Below are 22,809 nucleotides of genomic sequence, written 5' to 3'. Positions count from 1 at the left end.
AAAAAGGGTCATCTACCATCAGAAAATGCCCTTTCTTTCGTACCCTAAGTATTTGTAAACTTCTGTATTTTTCCAAAGGGTAATTTTGGGAGATAACGGTCTAAACTATTATTTCAAAAATCATAAACTAAATTTTATTTAACTTAATATTTGTTTTTAATAATGAATAATAACTTTAATGAAGGTGTATATTCTGTTTTTTTAGGTTCTCAAAGTTTTTCTGGCATCATTAACTTGGAAAAGCCTGTGATTTGCTCTTTGGCTGCCATAATAAGATATCTGAAAGAGTTTAACTTGGAAAAGGTGCTTTCCAAACCCAAGTAAGTGATTTTGCAAAAATAAAAGGGTGGTGTTATATTAAAAAACATTTCTTAAATTGAATTTGGTAAGTACTATTGAATTTTTTTAAGTACTAGGCAAGAGGTTTACCTGCTCTGGATAGAATATTCTGGGACAAGAATGAGCTGTGTGGTATTGTTGCTGAAGAATATTAAAAATATTAATTGACATAAATTAAAAGAAAGCTTAAGAATTCTGTCAATTTGTATTCATGATAGCTATTGAATGTATTATAGTGTTGACTACAACACCATAATATAAAACTGTGCTTTATACTAATGCACAGTTAGTTGAGAAGTAGTATTAAGAAGTGGTATTGAAAAGCATTCATAAAACTTCATCACCTTTCTTATTCTTGGTTTCAATTCTTATTTCACAGACCATAAAGTTGAAGATAAAGAGGACAGCTACTAACATAGACAGCTTTTTAAAAAATTTTTTTAACTTTTTTTACTTTTGACTGCACTGGGTCTTTGTTGCTGCACTCGGGCTTTCTCTAGTTGTGGCGAGCGGGGGCTACTCTTTGTTGCAGTGCGCGGGCTTGTTGCGGAGCACGGACTCTAGGCGCACAGGCTTCAGTGGTTGTGGCGCATGGGCTCATTAGTTGTGGCTCGCGAGCTGTAGGCTCAGTAGTTGTGGCGCATGGGCTTAGTTGCTCTGCAGCATGTGGGATCTTCCCGGACCAGGGCTCGAACCCGTGTACCCTGCATTGGCAGGCGGATTCTTAACCACTGCGCCACCAGGGAAGCCCTTTATAGACAGCTTTTTAAAAGAGTGATTAACTTTATAGAGTTGAGAGATTTAAAAGCTGGCAATTGACATTCTAGGAAAATGCTAGTTTAAAAGCCAGTGGAATAAAAAAGGGGTAGCAGAATAATTTTCTTGCCTTTCCATATTCTACCTTCACTAGCCCCTTATCTTTGGCTCTGTGAAGAATTACCCTATATCATATAGATCCTGGATAAGTAAGCTACTTCCTCTTCTGCAGAGGTGGGGTGGACAGATAGGAGCTATCTCAGTAAAATGTCATTTAGTACCAAGATTGGGAAATCCTTGTCTATGTCTATTTTAATCCCACCCTGAAAGCAATACACTTCCAAGAGTTCTACCCAATGCCCTAAGTATTTTGAGGTATTTCTACTCTCTTTAGTCAGAGAGCAAACTATTCTAAGCCCTATGTGAACCCTTGTTCGTCCTACTGTTTCTTGCGGTTCTTTCCCTGATCTCATGTGAGGTCCTCCGCATATTTAAGGATCAGTGCTTAGCCAAAGACTTTGATGGGACCCTTCTGCATCTCTCTGTATGCAGCTCTGTCGTCTCTGACGTTCTCTCTCACAACTTCTACTTTCCTTGGTCTCTCCAAGGAGTTAGTCATAGTGTTTACCTCTTTTGTTTTTCTTCTCTCAGGGATCACAGTTCTATGCTGCCTGATGTCCAACTGCCCGAAAACAGTTTTAAATGTATATATATATGTGTGTGTGTATATATATATATATATATATATATATATATATACACACACACATATATATAGTGTGTATGTGTGTGTATATATATATTTGTATAATTTTCTAGTTGTGGTTAAAGGACAGTACTCGTGCATTTAATCTTTTACGAATGAAAGCAGAAGTGAGGTGCCATGATTGAACACCATAAAAAAAAACAGAAGAGGGAGATGTGTAAAGTAACATCAGCTATCCTAAAAAATGTCTGTGTTCTGAAACTTCTGGAAAACTAATTTTCACTTAAAAATTAGCAATGGGAAAAGAACCAAATTGGAATCCCATATAAAATTATAACAAAAAAGAATAAGGAGCAGGATAATGTCCTTACAGAAAGTGAACGCATACCAGAAAGACATGCCCACAAATTAAATAAAAACTATAACCTATTACTTCAAAATGAGCTAAAAGGAAATGATGCTAAATGTGAAAGGACAAATGAGAATACATGAGAAATAGGAAAGATTTGAAATGAGGTGATAGGATTTGAGAATGAACTATATATTAAAGAAAAAGATCAATTTAGGAATAAAGAGTAAACTAGAAGGAATACAAAAGTAAATAAATACAACAGAGATACTTTTAAGAGAAACAGAATTTGAAAAGAGAGAGATGCAAGAAAAGATTAACATGGCAAACCTGATGAGACAACTATCCTTAGGAAACCCTACATGCAAGCTTGACCCTTGATCGGCATCTGAGACCTTGCCTTTGGGGAGGGTTTCCAGCATTCTCTGGTAAGAATGGCTCACTGTGCCTAAACGGTTTCTGCAGACAGTATGGTTTATGCTGAACACCTACTTGTTTTCTGGGAGCTGGAATTTTGGTACACGGTGGGGAAGAGGTGCCTATGTGAATGCAGCCCCCAGTGAAAACCCTGGGTGCTGAGTCTCTAATGAGCTTCTCTGGTGGATATTTCACACATGTTGCCACAACTCACTGCTGGGGAAATTAAGTACATCTTGTGTGACTTTACCAGGAGAGGACTCTTGGAAGCTTGCCCTTGGTTTCCTCTGGACTTTGCCTTATGTACCTTTTCCCTTTTCTGATTTTGCTTTGTATCCTTTCACGGTAATAAATCATAGCTGTGAGTATGACTATATACTGAGTCCTATGTATTCTCCTAGTGAATTGTTGGGGATCTGTTATACACCCTTCTTCTTATTTTCTTCTTTAATATGCATACTGGCAGCATTTAGGAATGCAAAGATATTTGTTTTAATTGCAAATAAATTAGAAGTGAATCTACAATAAAACTGAATTTTTGTCGTATGATACAATTTATAATTCATAAATTAACCATCAAAAGGTTAGACAAATGGTGAATGTATGAACTCTGAAAACTACATAGAGAACTATTCTCCACTATAAATTTCATATGTAATGTGGTAGGGTGTCTTTTTTTTCTTTGTTTTCATTTTCAAATAATATTAATAGTATTTAAATAGAATCTTTGTAAGGGGTTGATCTTTCACATAAGGTCTACACCTTTGCTGCCTTTGTCTAAATCAGAAAGATTGGTTTTTGTTTTGTTTTTATTTAAGTAGTATAGGAATGATGTAGAATCTTAAATTTCTTTGGCAATTTTCAGCAAGAACATTTTTCTCCCATTATAAAACTTGAGGGGAAAAAAAAGCATCCTTTGTATTATTGTTGTTTGAAATATTAATGAAGTATATTCCCATGTTACTTGGAAGATTTCTATGGAAGTTCACACAGGATGAATGCTAGCCAGGCATTGTTTATAAGGTTTATTTCAAAGCACATAAAATTTGGTTTTTTCCAAAAGGATAAATAATTTAGAATTGCTTGATCAGTGATCACATACTGTCGAATTCCTAAGGATGCTGGCAGATATAACCCTGACTTCAAAAGTATATATATAGTTCCTAATGGAAATAGACACTGACAGAAGGAACTTTCTTTTGTATTTGTAAGGAAGAGTCAGAACTCCAGAGTACATTATCATCCAAACATATGGGAAACCTGAAGCACAGTTAGTTCTTATAGTTGCTTGGTAATTATCATTCCATAGGAATCAGTCTAACTTAATATTGCCCAGTGGTTGATCTCTTTTATTAAGATCAGTGCAGATGTCAATGCTGCTGAATTGTGGGTTCTTGATGCCAACTAAGCATCCTTCGAGAGTCTGTCTTATTAAGGTACTCAAGTGTTCATTAATCACCCCTAGGGTGTAGGTTAAACCTATCAAGAACAGGGGAAGTAAATGACTTTTCTTTAAACACATAGGAACTGGTTAAATAGCAACTCAGAGTCCAGGCTAGCAATACTTCCAACTTGTATCTTTGACCATGAAGGTGTGTGAACATCTGTCAGCTGTACAGCAAATCACTGCCTAATTGTTTCTTCCTAAAAATAATGTTTTACATTTTATTACTGTCTCTGGGTGTTTCACATCCATTTCTGGGCTTTATAACTCAAAGGAAACCAAACAAACCCAAACTGGCCTCCCCACAGAAAGATGGCAGACCTTTGCTGAGCATATACTTTCTGCTAGGCTCTGCAGGTGCTGCAAAATGTATAAGACACAAAGAACCCATGCCTCCAAGGAGCTTAGATCTATTAATGAGGATAGCAGAAGAAGATAAATTGCTATAATGCAAGGCAAATCAAGTTAACAGTTACAAGAAGGAGAGAATGGCCTACACACACCTACTATCAGTGTTGGAGTTGCTTCCCTCTAAAAATCATTAACAAGTCAACCTTTGGAAGCTAGGTCAAACCTGTTGCAGGTAAATTACACTGCCAGGGGACAGTGTTCAGTTACTAGGCAACATTCCTAATATGCAGTAAGTTATTTCTTTTTCAGGGCTCTGGAACCTTAGTTGTGGGAGTCATCTAGAAGTGGAGGTATCTCTCAATGAGGACTAGCTCCTTGGGCTCTGATTTTAGGCTCTAGATTCCTGGATGAAAGCTTGCTTCCATAACTGGCTTAGGAAACTGGATTTTATTTACATCTTATTACGGCCATGATGAGTGGGGTTAGTTTTATGATGCAAACACTCATGCTTTCCTTCCAAATAGTTTAGTGACTTGCCGTTATTTTTCTTGCTTTGAAAAATGAGCCATCAAATCTGTAAGTGCTGTGAACAGAAATGTCAAAGGACTGGCTTATAAAGGAAGTTAATTACTGGATTAGTAATGCATTGATTAATATACTTTTTAACGTGACAGGCTAATAAGGACAAAATTTGAATTGTGCATACATTTATTAATCACATTGAACTCAATAGTCAAGTTTATTTGAAATTTATTGAATTTTTAATCTAGTTTGGGATAGTTACAGGGACATATGGAGAATGTGAATTCTTTGAACTTAAGGAAGTAATTTCTACTTTTTCAGTTTTATACTCTACTAAAACATTAGCCACATTAATTTGTGGTCTTAATTATAGAGTAAATAACATTTGCACATACCGGAATGTTGATTAAAAGCTTTTAAAGTGTTTATCAGGATGATCTCATGCTAAAGAATAAGGAGGACGTTTTTAAGTACACTGACATATTTTTCTAGCAAATCGCATAGCTTTTCCTGAAGAGACCACCACTTGCTCTGCCAATGATAAAAGACTATGTTTGGTTCTATTACTGGAAATATAAAAAAATTTTAAAATTGTTGGTACCATTACTTTCCTTCCTTGTTCTTGGTTTTGGTGTGACAACAGCTGTCCTTTCACATCAGTTTACCTAACAGCGCCCAGTCGATAGAAGATACTCTCATAATGATGAATATTCTTTTTGGCTTTTTTTGGTTCGATTTCCTATCGCAGGAAATCATGTTACTGGAGTATTTCTAATGCCTAAATTAGTTTTTCTATTTCTTTATGCACTTGCATCATGGCTCATATTTCATTCTTTTACAGGAATTTTAAACAGTTGTCAGGTGAAATGGAATTTATGACAATTAATGGAACAACATTAAGGAACCTGGAAATCCTTCAGAATCAGGTCAGGTAAACATAAGGCCTATTAGATTCAAAATGGTTTTGAAAAAAAATGTGGGATAAGGTAGCAGTCTGTGCTTAGGTATGCAGGTGAAAACATTGTTGTCTTCAGCTGACAGCATTGCCTGACATCTACTGGTAACTGCAGTGCTCACTTTTTCTGAGGACCAAATACATGAAATACTTACTTGGGAGTACGTTGGGAGCTATAGAGCTGTGCTTTTTAATGATTGAAGCGACACGTCCATCCTGATAATTTCTTTATCAAATATTTCTTTGGAAAGGCATCATCTTTGGAAATTAATGTAAAGTGGATTTTTTTGGTCTGCTTGGTTATGTTTTTTCTACATACTTTTAACTGATTGTTGAAATGTCTGCAGTCTTACTTCATTATCCAGCATATAAAACAAGTTTCTCTGATACTCAGTTTGACTGTAAGATGCATAATATTTCACTTCGCAAACTTCCATTATTGTTTACTTGCCCTTTATTGATGAATGAGAAGGGTAATGAAGACATTAAAATTATTGCTTTCATGTATTAAACTATCACTTGGAAATGTGAGATATTATATTGTAAAACTAATGTTATTATAACATAAAGTCACAGAAAGAAAAAGCAGTTCCAAGTCATTTGAGTAAGTAGTGGAAAAGCTGAACCATCTGCTGTGAATCACTAGAACTGCTGTGAATTAAAGTAAATGCTGAATTTATTCTCCTGACTCCTGGATTTGTATATTGCTGTCTAGTTTCTCTCACTTGGTTTCTCCCTCTGCCAGGCTGTCCTTGTATACTGGAGTCAGCCTTCCTTTTATGCAATAACATTTTTATCATGTCATTCCGTCATCCGGAAGTTGAGTATATTTCCCGCAAGTCTTTCTCATCAACTCTGTAAACATCCCCGAGGTAGCAAACAAAAGGGCATTTCTGGGGTGAAGAAGAGCCCACAGTCAAAGCCTGCAGACACAGCCCCGGTAGTCCAAGATTTCTTTACTTCTGCCACATCCTCCCTGTTCACATCCTATTACAGTGGAGTCAATTCTGAAATCAAATTCCTAAGGCAAAAATCATCCGTCATCAGAATACCCTCTAAAATCCCTTTCTTTATCAGGACTTGGGCCCTTGTAGAAATAGAAGCTGAGAATTAGCATCTTCTGCTTGTCTTTGTGCTTCAGCTTTGTCCTCCTTTACTATAGAGCAATGGAAAGGGGTCATGAGGAGGGAGGTGGTTGCCAGGGAGAGCAAAGGTGTAACAGGACTCAGGTCTCCCCCAGCTCTCCCTCTCTTATCTGAGCCTGCTTCCCCAATGATGCCAGGTAATTAGAGAATGATTCCCCTCCACCGTACTCTTCCTGGGACCCTTTACTGTGGTCCAGGCAGTCGGGCTCTCGTCTCAGGAAGGGATGGTGCAGTCACTGATGTGGATTTTCCTCATAGGTCTGCTCTGCCTGCCCAGCTCCTCAGGGAGCCTTCCATGACACTGTAGTTTCCGTGTGTGCTCTGCTTTAAACTCCTAAGGCCTGGAGAGGCTATAGCACACTGTGTCCTCATTAGGAGTCTTTTCTCCCACACTTGGATGTAAGTGCCCTGAGGGAGGCACCATGTCCTAATATACCTTTGCCAGTTATTCTACTGAGCACACAGGAGGTATTCTGTAAGTACCTGCTCGTTGATTTGAAGGAAAGAGTAAAAAAAAAAAAAAAAAACAAAATCAGGTGAAAACAACTTTATGTTCCAAATAGAACTTAAACCTATTATTAGATATTTTGTACTACAGTGAAACCTTGGTAAAATTTAATACCATCTCTAGTTAATTGTAAAAATTTTTTAATGGCTTAACATTAAAGTGGCAAAGCATAGATAAATTTTTGCTAAGGATTTAATAAAAGAGACTAAAATCAAACCCTTCAGGGGTACAGTCCTAGAGTGCAGTACAGGTTCACTTCTCTCTGTAAACTTGTTCAGTGTTGTCATGAGAGTATCTGTCTTTAGAATGGCAACTCTTAGGTAGTGGGAGATACTGAACTGCCAAAGGAAAATGAAATTATCTTCACTGTGCTTTCCAAGGCAGGAAAGGATGCAGTTATATTTTTGAGATGTTTAAGACAAACATTTCAAAAGAGACTTCTCAATAATTTATTGTTAGTTAACTAAAAACTATACACAGACTATATCTTGTGTAAAATATAAGTACTTTGTGTGTGTATATAAGGATGTATGTATGTATACATTCATTCATCTGACATTAAATGAACACCTGTTTTGAGCTCTGTTTTATGCTAGGGCGTAACATTTAAAATTGGGGTCTATGGAATAATGAGGACGCATGAACAACTAGCAGTTTTGGTACAAATACAATCATCTAGTTAATAAACCTTGTTTTCTGGTCTTTTTTAGACTGATATGAAAACCAAAGGAAGTTTATTTTGGGTTTTAGACCATACTAAAACTTCATTTGGGAGACGGAAGTTAAAGAAGTGGGTGACCCAGCCACTCCTTAAACTAAGGTAAAAGGAATTGTCTTTTGTGTGTTTAATCTGAACACTGTTTTCAGTCGGGGAAGATTTTATTTTGTATCTGGCAATAATCGGGAAGATTTTTTTCCTTGTCCCTAAGAACGAGCCTACTTTCAGTTGGAAGACATGGGGTCTGCCCGGAGAAAGTGGGTTAACCAGTTCGTTTGGGTCATCAGTAACATAAACGTGTAGGGAGAGAGAGGCTGGGGCAATGGGGCACTGCCTTTTGTTGAGGGCTTTGAAGGCTGGGCTGAGGAGCTGGTAGCCAGAGGAGGTTAATCCAGTGATTCTGCACATGGGAGTGATAGGATCAGAGCTGACTTGTGTTTGGGAGCAGACAAAGTGGTCACGGGTGGGGAACAAGCTGGCAAGTTCACGGAGAGGTTCTGAGGACCTGAGCTAAAGAAGTAACAGTAGGAATCTGAAAGAGGGCTTAGATGTGAGATGTTTAAGAAGGTAGGATGAGTAAACTAGGTGTGCTTTCAGGGAAGGTAGGTGAGTCTGGTGCCTGAAACACAGTGGTTTCCAAGCTTGTCTGCACGTTGGAATCACCTGGGTAGCTTTGAAATACTTAATGCCTGTATCCAGCCCCCAGATATTGTGATTTCAGTGGCCTCCAGTGTGGCCTGGGAGTTGGAATTTTTAAAAGCTCCCAGATGATTCTGACATGCAGATAGATTTGGGAGCTGTGACCTATGCCTGTCACGTTGTAGGAGTCCAAATAATGTTGACTGACGGACTGAATGAATGAATGCTATTATTTATTGTGCTTTTACTATGTACCAGTATTTAATATTCAGAATCATCCTCTGAGGGTGGGTCCTTGAGATGAGTAAACAGATTCAGAGAGCTTCAATAACTTACTTGATGTTTCACAGCTGGTAGAGCCTAGATTTAAAATCAGCATTGAATCCATCTTGAGCAGCTTCCCATATGGACGGACCAGAGAGAGTGTAGTGCTGGTGCTGTTAGTGGGCTCTGTCAACTGAGTCAGTCCCACTAAGGCTGCAGCTCACCACCCCCTAGCCCCCACCGTGTTCTCACCTTTGCCGTGGTACAGTACCTCCTCACAGGGCTGCGGTAAGGAATAGAATGAGGCAGTAATCTTCACTGCCAGTTTTGAGCTCTTTGTCATATAGCAAGCGCTATGCTAGGGGCTTTACGTGCATCGTCTCTTAAACTGCATAGCAGCCTCACTAATGGCTGCATCTTATGCTGTGCTTAGTAAATAGCCATCTTTGGCAAAGGATAGCAGATGCTGTTACTGTTAGTCCTAAGCTTTAAGATACTGTTCTGATGATGATTGGTTACTAAATCACTTCAGCTTTTAGTGGGTCATTACGGTTTCTTTTCTTGACCATAAAGACCTACGGACAGGGGTAACTGACTAGGTAAAGAAGGAATTCTGAAAATGGAAGTTATCTACTTTGGTTCAGTATTCAAATGAGATAAAGATACCTCATGGAGCAAAAGCAGACAAGTTGGCTTTCTGTAGATAGTGTGTGGACAGCAATATAAGGGGTGTTGCCTTCTGGCTGATAGAAAGGCATCTAGAGCATCCACATTATTATTTTTATTTTATTTGGTTCGTTGAAATATTCAGCAGAAACAGACTTGCTAGCAGACTTTTACATGCAAATTAAATTTTTTATTTCTGTTGTTAAATTTGTTTTGTATAAACAGGATTAATTTGAGATAAATTCAGTAGACCGTGTTGTATGCTCTTTGGGGGTTAATCATGTACTCTTCGGGACCCTCCTTTCCCAGAAAGGCTGAGAGAAGGTACTCCATGCATTGAACTCCAGTGCTTTCAAGTATTGAACTTTAGACCAGCCTAAAACATATATAGCTGAAAACAGGCACACAAAACTTCTTCCTTTGCCATTTCTATTTTAAGTCATAGTTTTAAAACTTTAAGTTTCCTAATCCATTAAAATTGAATTCAGGGACTTCCCTGGTGGTCCAGTGGTTAAGAATCTGCCTTCCAGTGCAGGGGATGAGGGTTCGATCCCTGGTCAGGGAACTGAGATCCCACATGCCGTGGGGCTGAACTCGTGTGCCACAGTTAGAGACCCTGCACGCCACAACTACAGAGCCCCTGTGCCACAACTAAGACCTGACACAGCCAAAAATAAATAAATAACTATTAATAAATAAAAATGTGTTTATATGAAAAAAATTGACTTCAAAAGAATTCCAGTTATATCTTTTTTTTTTTTTTTTTCACATTTAAAAAATTTTTTTATTGGAGTATAGTTGAGCTACAATGTTGTGTTAGTTTCAGGTGTACAGCAAAGTGACTCAGTTATACATATATTCATTTTTTATATTATTTTTATATAGGTTATCTAAGAATATTGAGTAGAGTTCTCTATACAGTAGGTCCTTGTAATCTATCTTATATAGAGTAGTGTGTGTATGTTCATCCCAAGCTCCTGATTTATCCCCGCCCCCCCCACCATATTTCCTCTTTGGTAACCATAAGTTTTTTTTTTTTGGAATTTTATTTATTTTTTTAAATACAGCAGGTTCTTATTAGTTATCTATTTTATACATATTAGTGTATATATGTCAATCCCAATCTCCAAATTCACCTCACCACACCCCCGCCCTGCTTTCCCCGCCTTGGTGTCCATACGTTTGTTCTCTACATCTGTGTCTCTATTTCTGCCTTGCAAACTGGTTCATCTGTACCATTTCTCTAGATTCCACATATATGCATTAATATACAATATTTGTTTTTCTCTTTCTGACTTACTTCACTCTGTAAGACAGTCTCTAGGTCCATCCACGTCTCTACAAATGACCCAGTTTCATTATGGCTGAGTAGTATTCCATTGTATATATGTACCACATCTTCTTTATCCATTCATCTGTCCATGGGCCTTTAGGTTGCTTCCATGACCTGGCTATTGTAAATAGTGCTGCAATGAACATTGGGGTGCATATGTCTTTTTTTTTTTTTTTTTTTTTTTTAAACATCTTTATTGGGGTATAATTGCTTTACAATGGTGTGTTAGTTTCTGCTTTATAACAAAGTGAATCAGCTATACATATACATATGTTCCCATATGTCTTCCCTCTTGCGTCTCCCTCCCTCCCACTCTCCCCATCCCACCCTTCCAGGCTGTCACAAAGCACCGAGCTAATATCCCTGTGCCTTGCGGCTGCTTCCCCCCAGCTATCTACCTTACTACGTTTGTTAGTGTGTATATGTCCATGACTCTCTCTCGCCCTATCAAAACTCACCCCTCCCCCTCCCCATACCCTCAAGTCCGTTCTCCAGTAGGTCTGCGTCTTTATTCCTATCTTACCCCTAGGTTCTTCATGACATTTTTTTCCCTTAAATTCCATATATATGTGTTAGCATACGGTATTTGTCTTTTTCTTTCTGACTTACTTCACTCTGTATGACAGACTCTAGGTCTATCCATCTCATTACAAATAGCTCAATTTCATTTCTTTTTAAGGCTGAGTAATATTCCATTGTGTATATGTGCCACATCTTCTTTATCCATTCATCCGATGATGGGCGCTTAGGTTGTTTCCATGTCCTGGCTATTGTAAATAGAGCTGCAATGAACATTTTGGTACATGACTCTTTTTGAATTTTGGTTTTCTCAGGGTATATGCCAAGTAGTGGGATTGCTGGGTCATATGGTAATTCTATCTGTAGTTTTTTAAGGAACCTCCATACTGTTCTCCACAGTGGCTGAACCAATTCACATTCCCACCAGCAGTGCAAGAGTGTCCCCTTTTCTCCACACCCTCTCCAGCATTTATTGTTTCTAGATTTTTTGATGATGGCCATTCTGACTGGTGTGAGATGATATCTCATTGTAGTTTTGATTTGCATTTCTCTAATGATTAATGATGTTGAGCATTCTTTCATGTGTTTGTTGGCATTCTGTATATCTTCTTTGGAGAAATGTCTATTTAGGTCTTCTGCCCATTTTTGGATGGGGTTGTTTGTTTTTTTGTTATTGAGCTGCATGAGCTGCTTGTAAATTTTGGAGATTAATCCTTTGTCAGTTGCTTCATTTGCAAATGTTTTCTCCCATTCTGAGGGTTGTCTTTTGGTCTTGGTTATGGTTTCCTTTGCTGTGCAAAAGCTTTGAAGTTTCATTAGGTCCCATTTGTTTATTTTTGTTTTTATTTCCATTACTCTAGGAGGTGGGTCAGAAAGGATCTTGCTGTGATTTATGTCATAGAGTGTTCTTCCTATGTTTTCTTCTAAGAGTTTGATAGTTTCTGGCCTTACATTTAGGTCTTTAATCCATATTGAGCTTATTTTTGTGTATGGTGTTAGGGAGTGATCTAATCTCATACTTTTACATGTACCTGTCCAGTTTTCCCAGCACCATTTATTGAAGAGGCTGTCCTTTCTCCACTGTACATTCCTGCCTCCTTTATCAAAGATAAGGTGTCCATATGTGCGTGGGTTTATCTCTGGGCTTTCTATCCTGTTCCACTGATCTATCTTTCTGTTTTTGTGCCAGTACCATACTGTCTTGATTACTGTTGCTTTGTAATATAGTCTGAAGTCAGGGAGCCTTATTCCTCCAGCTCCTTTTTTCGTTCTCAAGATTGCTTTGGCTATTCGGGGTCTTTTGTGTTTCCATACAAATTGCGAAATTTTTTGTTCTAGTTCTGTGAAAAATGCCAGTGGTAGTTTGATAGGGATTGCATTGAATCTGTAGATTGCTTTGGGTAGTAGAGTCATTTTCACAATGTTGATTCTTCCCATCCAAGAACATGGTATATCTCTCCATCTATTTGTATCATCTTTAATTTCTTTCATCAGTGTCTTATAATTTTCTGCATACAGGTCTTTCGTATCCTTAGGTAGGTTTATTCCTAGATATTTTATTCTTTTTGTTGCAATGGTAAATGGGAGTGTTTTCTTGATTTCACTTTCAGATTTTTCATCATTAGTATATAGGAATGCCAGAGATTTCTGTGCATTAATTTTGTATCCTGCTACTTTACCAAATTCATTGATTAGCTCTAGTAGTTTTCTGGTAGCATCTTTAGGATTCTCTATGTATAGTATCATGTCATCTGCAAACAGTGACAGCTTTACTTCTTCTTTTCCGATTTGGATTCCTTTTATTTCCTTTTCTTCTCTGATTGCTGTGGCTAAAACTTCCAAAACTATGTTGAATAAGAGTGGTGAGAGTGGGCAACCTTGTCTTGTTCCTGATCTTAGTGGAAATGCTTTCAGTTTTTCACCATTGAGGATGATGTTTGCTGTGGGCTTGTCATATATGGCCTTTATTATGTTGAGGAAAGTTCCCTCTATGCCTACTTTCTGCAGAGTTTTTATCATACATGGGTGTTGAATTTTGTCGAAAGCTTTCTCTGCATCTATTGAGATGATCATATGGTTTTTCTCCTTCAATTTGTTAATATGGTTTATTATCACATTGATAGATTTGCGTATATTGAAGAATCCTTGCATTCTTGGAATAAACCCCACTTGATCATGGTGTATGATCCTTTTAATGTGCTGTTGGATTCTGTTTGCTAGTATTTTGTTGAGGATTTTTGCATGTATGTTCATCAGTGATATTGGCCTGTAGTTTTCTTTCTTTGTGACATCCTTGTCTGGTTTTGGTATCAAGGTGATGGTGGCTTCGTAGAAGGAATTTGGGAGTGTTCCTCCCTCTGCTATATTTTGGAAGAGTTTGAGAAGGATAGGTGTTAGCTCTTCTCTAAACGTTTGATAGAATTCACCTGTGAAGCCATCTGGTCCTGGGCTTTTGTTTGTTGGAAGGTTTTTAATCACAGTTTCAATTTCAGTGCTTGTGATTGGTCTGTTCATATTTTCTATTTCTTCCTGATTCAGTCTTGGCAGGTTGTGCATTTCTAAGAATTTGTCCATTTCTTCCAGATTGTCCATTTTATTGGCATAGAGTTGCTTGTAGTAATCTCTCATGATTTTTTTTATTTCTGCAGTGTCAGTTGTTACTTCTCCTTTTTCATTTCTAATTCTATTGATTTGAGTCTTCTCCCTTTTTTTCTTGATGAGTCTGGCTAGTGGTTTATCTATTTTGTTTATCTTCTCAAAGAACCAGCTTTTAGTTTTATTGATCTTTGCTATTGTTTCCTTCATTTCTTTTTCATTTATTTCTGATCTGATTTTTATGATTTCTTTCCTTCTGCTAGCTTTGGGGTTTTTTTGTTCTTCTTTCTCTTCTTGCTTGAGGTGCAAGGTTAGGTTGTTTATTCGAGATGTTTCCTGCTTCTTAAGGTGGGCTTGTATTGCTATAAACTTCCCCCTTAGAACTGCTTTTGCTGCATCCCATAGGTTTTGGGTCGTTGTGTCTCCATTGTCATTTGTTTCTAGGTATTTTTTTATTTCCTCTTTGATTTCTTCAGTGATCACTTCATTATTAAGTAGTGTATTGTTTAGCCTCCATGTGTTTGTATTTTTTAAAGATCTTTTCCTGTAATTGATATCTAGTCTCATGGCGTTGTGGTCGGAAAAGATACTTGATACAATTTCAGTTTTCTTAAATTTACCAAGGCTTGATTTGTGACCCAAGATATGATCTATCCTGGAGAATGTTCCATGAGCACTTGAGAAAAATGTGTATTCTGTTGTTTTTGGATGGAGTGTCCTATAAATATCAATTAAGTCCATCTTGTTTAATGTATCATTTAAAGCTTGTGTTTCCTTATTTTTTTCATTTTGGATGATCTGTCCATGGGTGAAAGTGGGGTGTTAAAGTCCCCTACTATGAATGTGTTACTGTTGATCTCCCCTTTTATGGTTGTTAGTATTTGCCTTATGTATTGAGGTGCTCCTATGTTGGGTGCATAAATATTTACAATTGTTATATCTTCTTCTTGGATCGATCCCTTGATCATTATGTAGTGTCCTTCTTTGTCCCTTTTAATAGTCCTTATTTTAAAGTCTATTTTGTCTGATATGAGAATTGCTACTCCAGCTTTCTTTTGGTTTCCATTTGCATGGAATATCTTTTTCCATCCCCTTACTTTCAGTCTGTATGTGTCTCTAGTTCTGAAGTGGGTCTCTTGTAGACAGCATATATAAGGGTCTTGTTTTTGTATCCATTCAGCCAATCTGTGTCTTTTGGTGGGAGCATTTAGTCCATTTACATTTAAGGTAATTATCGAAATGTATGTTCCTATTTCCATTTTATATATTGTTTTGGGTTCGCTACTATAGGTCATTTCCTTCTCTTGTGTTTCGTGTCTAGAGAAGTTCCTTTAGCATTTGTTGTAAAGCTGGTTTGGTGGTGCTGAACTCTCTCAGCTTTTGCTTGTCTGTAAAGGTTTTAATTTCTCCATCAAATGTGAATGAGATCCTTGCTGGGTAGAGTAGTCTTGGTTGCAGGCTATTCTCCTTCAGCACTTTCAGTATGTCCTGCCACTCCCTTCTGGCTTGTAGGGTTTCTGCTGAGAGATCAGCTGTTAACCTTATGGGGATTCCCTTGTGTGTTATTTGTTGTTTTTCCCTTGCTGCTTTTAATATGCTGTCTTTGTATTTAATTTTTGACAGTTTGATTAATATGTGTCTTGGCGTGTTTCTCCTTGTATTTATCCTGTATGGGACCCTCTGTGCTTCCTGGACTTGATTAACTATTTCCTTTCCCATATTAGGGAAGTTTTCAACTATAATCTCTTCAAATATTTTCTCAGTCCCTTTCTTTCTTTCTTCTTCTTCTGGAACCCCTATAATTCGAATGTTGGTGCGTTTCATGTTGTCCCAGAGGTCTCTGAGACTGTCCTCAGTTCTTTTCATTCTTTTTTCTTTATTCTGCTCTGCAGTAGTTATTTCCACTACTTTATCTTCCAGGTCACTTATCCGTTCTTCTGCCTCAGTTATTCTGCTATTGATCCTATCTAGAGTGATTTTAATTTCATTTATTGCATTGTTCATCGTTGCTTGTTTCATCTTTAGTTCTTGTAGGTCCTTGTTAACTGTTTCTTGCATTTTGTCCATTCTACTTCCAAGATTTCGGATCATCCTTACTATCATTATTCTGAATTCTTTTTCAGGTAGATTGCCTATTTCCTCTTCATTTGTTAGGTCTGGTGGGTTTTTATCTTGCTCCTTCATCTGCTGTGTGTTTTTCTGTCTTCTCATTTTGCTTATCTTACTGTGTTTGGGGTCTCCTTTTTGCAGGCTGCACTTTCGTAGTTCCCGTTGTTTTTGATGTCTGTCTCCAGTGGCTAAGGTTGTTTCAGTGGGTTGTGTAGGCTTCCTGGTGGAGGGGACTAGTGCCTGTGTTGTGCTGGATGAGGCTGGATCTTGTCTCTCTAGTGGGCAGGTTCACGTCTGGTGGTGTGTTTTGGGGTGTCTGTGGCCTTATTATGATTTTAGGCAGCCTCTCTGCTAATGGGTGGGGTTGTGTTCCTGTTTTGCTAGTTGTTTGGCATAGGTTGTCCAGCACTGTGGCTTGCTGGTCGTTGAGTGAAGCTGGGTGCTGGTGTTAAGATGGAGGTCTCTGGGATATTTCCACCGTTTAATATTATGTGGAGCTGGGAGGTCTCTTGTTGACCAGTGTCCTGAAGTTGGCTCTCCTACCTCAGAGGCAGAGCCCTGACTCCTGGCTGGAGCACCAAGAGCCTTTCATCCACACAGCTCAGAATAAAAGGGAGAAAAAGTAGGGAGAATTAGTAGAAGTATGAGTAAAGAAAGAAGGAAAGGAGGAAAGGAAGGAAGGAAGAAAGAAGCAAAGAAGGAAAGAAAGGAGGGAGGGAGGGAGGGAGGAAGGAAGGAGGGAAAGAAGGAAAAAAGACAGAAAGAAAGATGATACAGTAAAAATAAAATAAAGTATAATATAGTTATTGAATTAAAAAATATTTAGAGGGCTTCCCTGGTGGCGCAGTGGTTGAGAGTCCGCCTGCCGATGCAGGGGACGTGGGTTCGTGCCCCGGTCCGGGAAGATCCCACATGCTGCGGAGCGGCTGGGCCCGTGAGCCATGGCCGCTGGGCCTGCGCATCCGGAGCCTGTGCTCCGCAGTGGGAGAGGCCACAGAAGTGAGAGGCCCGCATAATGCAAAAAAAAAAAAAAAAAAATATTTAGAAAAAAAAAAAAAAAGGGACAGATAGAACCTTAGGACAAATGTTGGAAGCAAAGCTATACAGAGAAAATCTTACACAGAAGCATACACATACACCTTCACAAAAAGAGGTAAAGGGGGATAAATCATAAATCCTGCTCCCTGAGACCACCTCCTCAATTTGGGGTGATTCGTTGTCTAAAGGAGGGAAGGAAGGAAGGAAAGAAAGAAAGAACGAAGGTAAAGTATAATAAAGTTATTACAATTAAACTTAATTATTAAGAAAAAGAATTTTTAAAAAAAAGTCATGGACGGATAGAGCCCTAGGACAAATGGTGGAAGCAAGAGTATACAGACAGGATCTCACACAGAAGCATACACGTACACATTCACAAAAAGAGGAAACGGGAAAAAAATCATAGATCTCGCTCCTAAATTCCACCTCTTCAATTTGGGATCATTCCTTGTCTATTCAGGTATTCCACAGATGCAGGGTATATCAAGTTGATTGTGGAGCTTTAATCCGCTGCTTCTGTGGCTGCTGGGAGAGATTTCCCTTTCTCTTCTTTGTTCTCACAGCTCACAGGAGCTCAGCTTTGGATTTGGCCCTGCCTCTGCGTGTAGGTCGCTGGAGGGCGTCTGTTTTTTCGCTCAGACAGGACGGGGTTAAAGGAGCCGCTGATTCGGGGCCTCCGGCTCACTCAGGCCGGGGGTTGGGGGATGGGGGTAGGAGGGGCACTACGTGCGGGGCGGGCCTGCGGCTGCAGAGGCAGCGTGACGTTGCGGCAGAGGCCGGCGTGATGTTGCACCAGCCTGAGGCCCGCCGTGCGTACTCCCGGGGAAGTTGTCCCTGGATCCCGGGAACCTGGCAGTGGCGGGCTGCACAGGCTCCGCGGAAGAGGGGTGTGGAGAGTGACCTGTGCTCGCACACAGGCCCCTTGGTGGCGGCAGCAGCAGCCTTAGCGTCTCCCGCCCGTCTCTGGGGTTTGCGCTTTCAGCCGCGGCTCGCGCCCGTCTCGGGGGCTCGCGCCCTCAGCCGCGGCTCGCGCCCGTCTCTGGGGTTCGCGCTTTTAGCCGCGGTTCGCGCCCGTCTCTGGAGTTCCTTTAAGCAGCGCTCTTAAACCCCTCTCCTCGCGCACCAGGAAACAAAGAGGGAAGAAAAAGTCTCTTGCCTCTTCGGCCGGTGCAGGCTTTTCCCCGAACTCCCTCCCGGCTAGTCGTGGTGCACTAACCCCTTCAGGCTATGTTCAAGCCGCCAACCCCAGTCCTCTCCCTGAGCTCCGTCCAAAACCAAAACCCGAGCCTCAGCTCGCAGCCCCGCCCGCCCCGGCGGGTGAGCAGACAAGCCACTCGGGCTGGTGAGTGCCGGTCGGCACCGATCGTCTGTGCAGGAATCTACCCGCTTTGCCCTCCGCCCCCGTCGCTGTGCACTACTCCGCGGTCCCGAAACTCCCCCCTCTGCCTCCCGCAGTCTCCGCCCGCGGAGGGGCTTCCTAGTGTGTGGAAACTTTTCCTCCTTCACAGCTCCCTCCCACTGGTGCAGGTGCCGTCCTTATTCTTTTGTCTCTGTTTTTTCTTTTGCCCTACCCAGTTACGTGGGGAGTTTCTTGCCTTTTGGGAGCTCTGAGGTCTTCTGCCAGCCTTCAGTAGGAGTTCTGTAGGAGTTGTTCCACGTGTGGATGTATTTCTGGTGTATCCGTGGGGAGGAAGGCGATCTCCGCGTCTTACTCTTCCGCCATCTTCAAGGTCCCCCCCCCCAGTTATATCTTAATTGCACTTGCCATGTCTTCCAAATAAATACCTAGAGAAAATCTTCAGCTGATTAGTTAGTAGTTCAGCTATATATTTATTGTTGTTGTTGTTTTAGTACTAACATTAGGTGCCATGCATCCAGGCTAATATTCTGTCTCTGACATAGGCAGCCAAAGGTTAGTTTAGAGCCTAGTTTTCGTCTATAGTGAGATCATACAGCAAATAATTGGTGACAAGGGAACTTAGCAAGATATAAGGTGGATCTCCCAAAGTTCTTCAAGAGCCATTATTTGTCAGTCATCCATGAATTCTCTTAAATCCTTTAGGATCTTTTTTATATTTTCAACCTATTTTAGCTTCCAGGGCAATCACACAGTTCATAAATTCAGGACCAAGTGTCTCAAGTTTCAGAGGATTTTCCACTCCCACTACTTTTTATTCTGTAAAATGGCCTCTTTTTTTTTTTTTTTTTTTTGAGGTATGCGGGCCTCTCACTGTTGTAGCCTCTCCCGTTGCGGAGCACAGGCTCTGGACGCGCAGGCTCAGCAGCCATGGCTCACGGGCCCAGCCGCTCTGCGGCATGTGGGATCTTCCCGGACTGGGGCACGAACCCGCATCCCCTGCATCGGCAGGCGGACTCTCAACCACTGCGCCACCAGGGAAGCCCAAAATGGCCTCTTTGGTGCAAATTTTTCTAGTGACTTTCTAGAAAGTATAAATGGCTTTTACCCTATACTTACTGATTCAAAGAATTCACTTGGGTTATTGAGGTCAGATGTTACTCTACTGAAACCACATTGGCTTTTATAAATAGGTTATGCTTTCTTATGTGTTGTGCCCCATACGTTTTATCAGTTGTGTAATTTTAGGCAAGAAGATTCTTCAGTGTAGGTCTCTGGCTTCTTATAGCTGAATGCCATGTTGGCAAGCCATTAGTCCTAAGACCTTTTAAAATTAAATTATATTGAATTCATTTTTTTTCGAGATTCCATCTTTGAATTTCTTCTTCTTTTAGTTGATATGGTCTTGTCAATCTTTTATACATATACCATAGGTACTTTACTGGTTTTCTCCACAAGCCCCAAAATGCAAATTCTGCTTGTAAATAGTGACTGGTTGGGAGGGGGGAGGGGCAGAAAACTTTGAAAAGTGTGGGATGAGTATCTAAAACGGTATTTTAGGCAAAATATTAATTTACAAGGCAGGTTTGGTCATCTCAGAAGAGTATTCAAGATTCAGTAACTTACCCTATGTTTTGAAATATTAAGCAAAGGTAAGTTCTGAGTTTTCTTCGTGAGTACCTCTTCTTCTGACTGCACCTTAAGTGTTGATATTACCCGTGGTTCTTTCCTGGGGCATCTTCTTACTTTCAACACTACTTAGGATCTTATCTGTGGCCATGGCTTCTCCTGTAACTCATGTGCAGATGACTTTGTCTCCATTATCTCCCGCAGCTCCAGAACCACACATCCACTAGCATGTCTCTGCCTCAGGAAATGTTCGACATGAGTGTGCAGAACAGATTGGAAATAAGACATTTTCTTCAGTGAGATAGTGTTTTCTTGAAAATGCAGCTGTGTGTGTGTGTACATGCGTGTGCAGGTGTGCATACCACTTATAGAACAGCAGATTATTAACCACAAAGGGAACCTGAGAAATCAGTTCCTCCCCTTCTAGTGGATGAACTATTTTGATCAATGATGAAAACATTGTCTCTCTGCAAGAAGTAGTATTATATCATCTTGCCTTTTTGTAAAATCACTTTTTATGAAAGGCACTCAGGTGAAAGCCCTTTCATGAAAGACTTTTTATTAAGGAAACTAAGCATCTCCATGCCTCTGGTATTGCCCTTCTCTGTTTCTATCTGCATTACCCAAAGATGATTTTTTTTAAAATGTATATCTGATTATGTTTTGCTCCCTACCATTTACAGTTCTCACAGCACGCTAAGGTGTGATTTATTTCTGGACCTTTGTACAGTCTGTTCCCTTTTTCTAAAGTGGAAACTACTCATTTTTGTCTCCCTAACTTGCTGGCTGCTTCTTCAAAGTTTCCTTTGCTCACTGTTCATCTTCTCTGTATCTTTTAAATGTTGGAGTTCCTGAGGCCTGAACCTTAGGAGCTCAGCTTTCTTCCTTCCCTTATCCTTCCTTCCCCTTCTCTTCTCTCCAATGAACTTACCTATGCCCATGACCATAAATATCAAAATGTCAGTGATTCTCAAATTTGATTCTCAAATACTCTCCTCTATTCTCCAGGCTTATATATTCAACTCAGGCTCCTAAACACATAGGTGTATCACAGGCATCTCAAACTTAACGTATTCAACCCTATTCCTCCTCCTGGTTCCCTGTCCCCTCCACCTAATGCGTTGCTTGGGCCAGAAACCTGGGAGTTACTCTGGACATTTCCTTTTGACAACCACATCCAATCTAATACTAAGTCCTATTGCTTTTACCCCTAAAATATATCCAGAGACTGTGCATGTCTTGCCATCTTGACTGCAGTCAGTCCCACATGGACTGCTGCAGTATCCTCCTAACTGATCTCTTTTTTGAAAATAAAAGCTGAATCATGTTACTCCCCTGCCTCAAACTCTTCATTGGCTTTCCATTGTGCTTCAAATAAAATTAAAATTCTTAAACATGGCTGTTCTGTCTGACTCTCCTCTGCATTCATGCATTCATTGTCATCTGTTCACTCTGGCCTTCCTTTAGTTCCTGAGCATCCCAGAGCTTTTTCTCTTCTCATGGTCTCTGCATTTACTCGTCTCTCTACCTAGAATATTCTTTTCTTTCTCTTCAGTTTTTACACAGCTAACTGCTTTATTCTTTAGGTTTTACCTTAAAGTGTTAGTTCTTCAGAGAGCTTTTCTCTGACCTCCTGATCTAAATTATGTTCTTCGTATTTGGATAGTGTATAGGACTTACTATGATTGGTGTTTGTTTATCAGTGTTTGTTTAATATCTGCCTGTCTCACTCAACTGTGTGTTTCATTTATAACAAGCAATGGATAAGTATTTTTCCCCTGTGCTCATTTTTCTACATTTGCACTTTCTAAACAAAATATGTATTATTAGTGTCAAATACACATAATATAAAATGTATCTTAATCATTTTTATGTGTACATGTCATTAAATACATTTTAAGTGTATTAAATACATTAGTATTATGCAACCATCACCACAGTCCATTCAGAGCTCTTTTCATCTTGCAAAACTGAAACTCAGTACACATTCATGAATAACTTCTCATTACTCATTTTTCCTAAACTCTGGCAAGCACCATATTACTTTCTGTCTCTATGAAGTTGACTATTATAGGTACCTCATATAAGTGGAATAACACGAGGTTTGTATTTTTGTGACTATCTTACCACTTAGCATAATATCTTCAAGGTTCATTCATGTTGTAGCATATATCAGTATTCCTTTTTTAAGTTGAGGTATAGTTGTATAGTTGATTCACAACATTATCACTGTGTTGTATACCTGAAACATATAATATTGTAAAACATAGTGATTGAATATTTTTATAGATTATATTCAATTTAAAGTTATTACAAAATAATGGCTATAATTCCATTTGTACAATATATCCTTGTTTATTCTATACATAATAGTTTGTATCTCTTAATCTCATAGCCCTATCTTGCCCCTCCACCTTTCCCTCTCCCCCTTGGTAACCACTAGTTTGTTC

General features: G+C 39.4%; 1 protein-coding gene across 6 annotated transcripts in view; it reads left to right on the top strand.

Moving 5' to 3' along the window:
- Positions 1-22,809, top strand: part of MSH3 (mutS homolog 3) — a 193,083-nt gene that overhangs the window by 61,338 nt on the left and 108,936 nt on the right. For all 6 annotated transcript variants that reach the window (XM_032628629.1, XM_032628625.1, XM_032628626.1 and 3 more), the window contains 3 exons: positions 206-320; positions 5,726-5,810; positions 8,203-8,312. In XM_032628629.1, the coding sequence (XP_032484520.1) occupies positions 206-320; positions 5,726-5,810; positions 8,203-8,312 (310 nt within the window). The remainder of the gene's footprint in view (positions 1-205; positions 321-5,725; positions 5,811-8,202; positions 8,313-22,809) is intronic.

Source organism: Phocoena sinus, chromosome 3 (genome assembly GCF_008692025.1).
Source record: "Phocoena sinus isolate mPhoSin1 chromosome 3, mPhoSin1.pri, whole genome shotgun sequence".
Taxonomy (NCBI): Eukaryota; Metazoa; Chordata; class Mammalia; order Artiodactyla; family Phocoenidae; genus Phocoena; species Phocoena sinus.
This window is presented reverse-complemented; position numbering and strand designations above follow the sequence as displayed.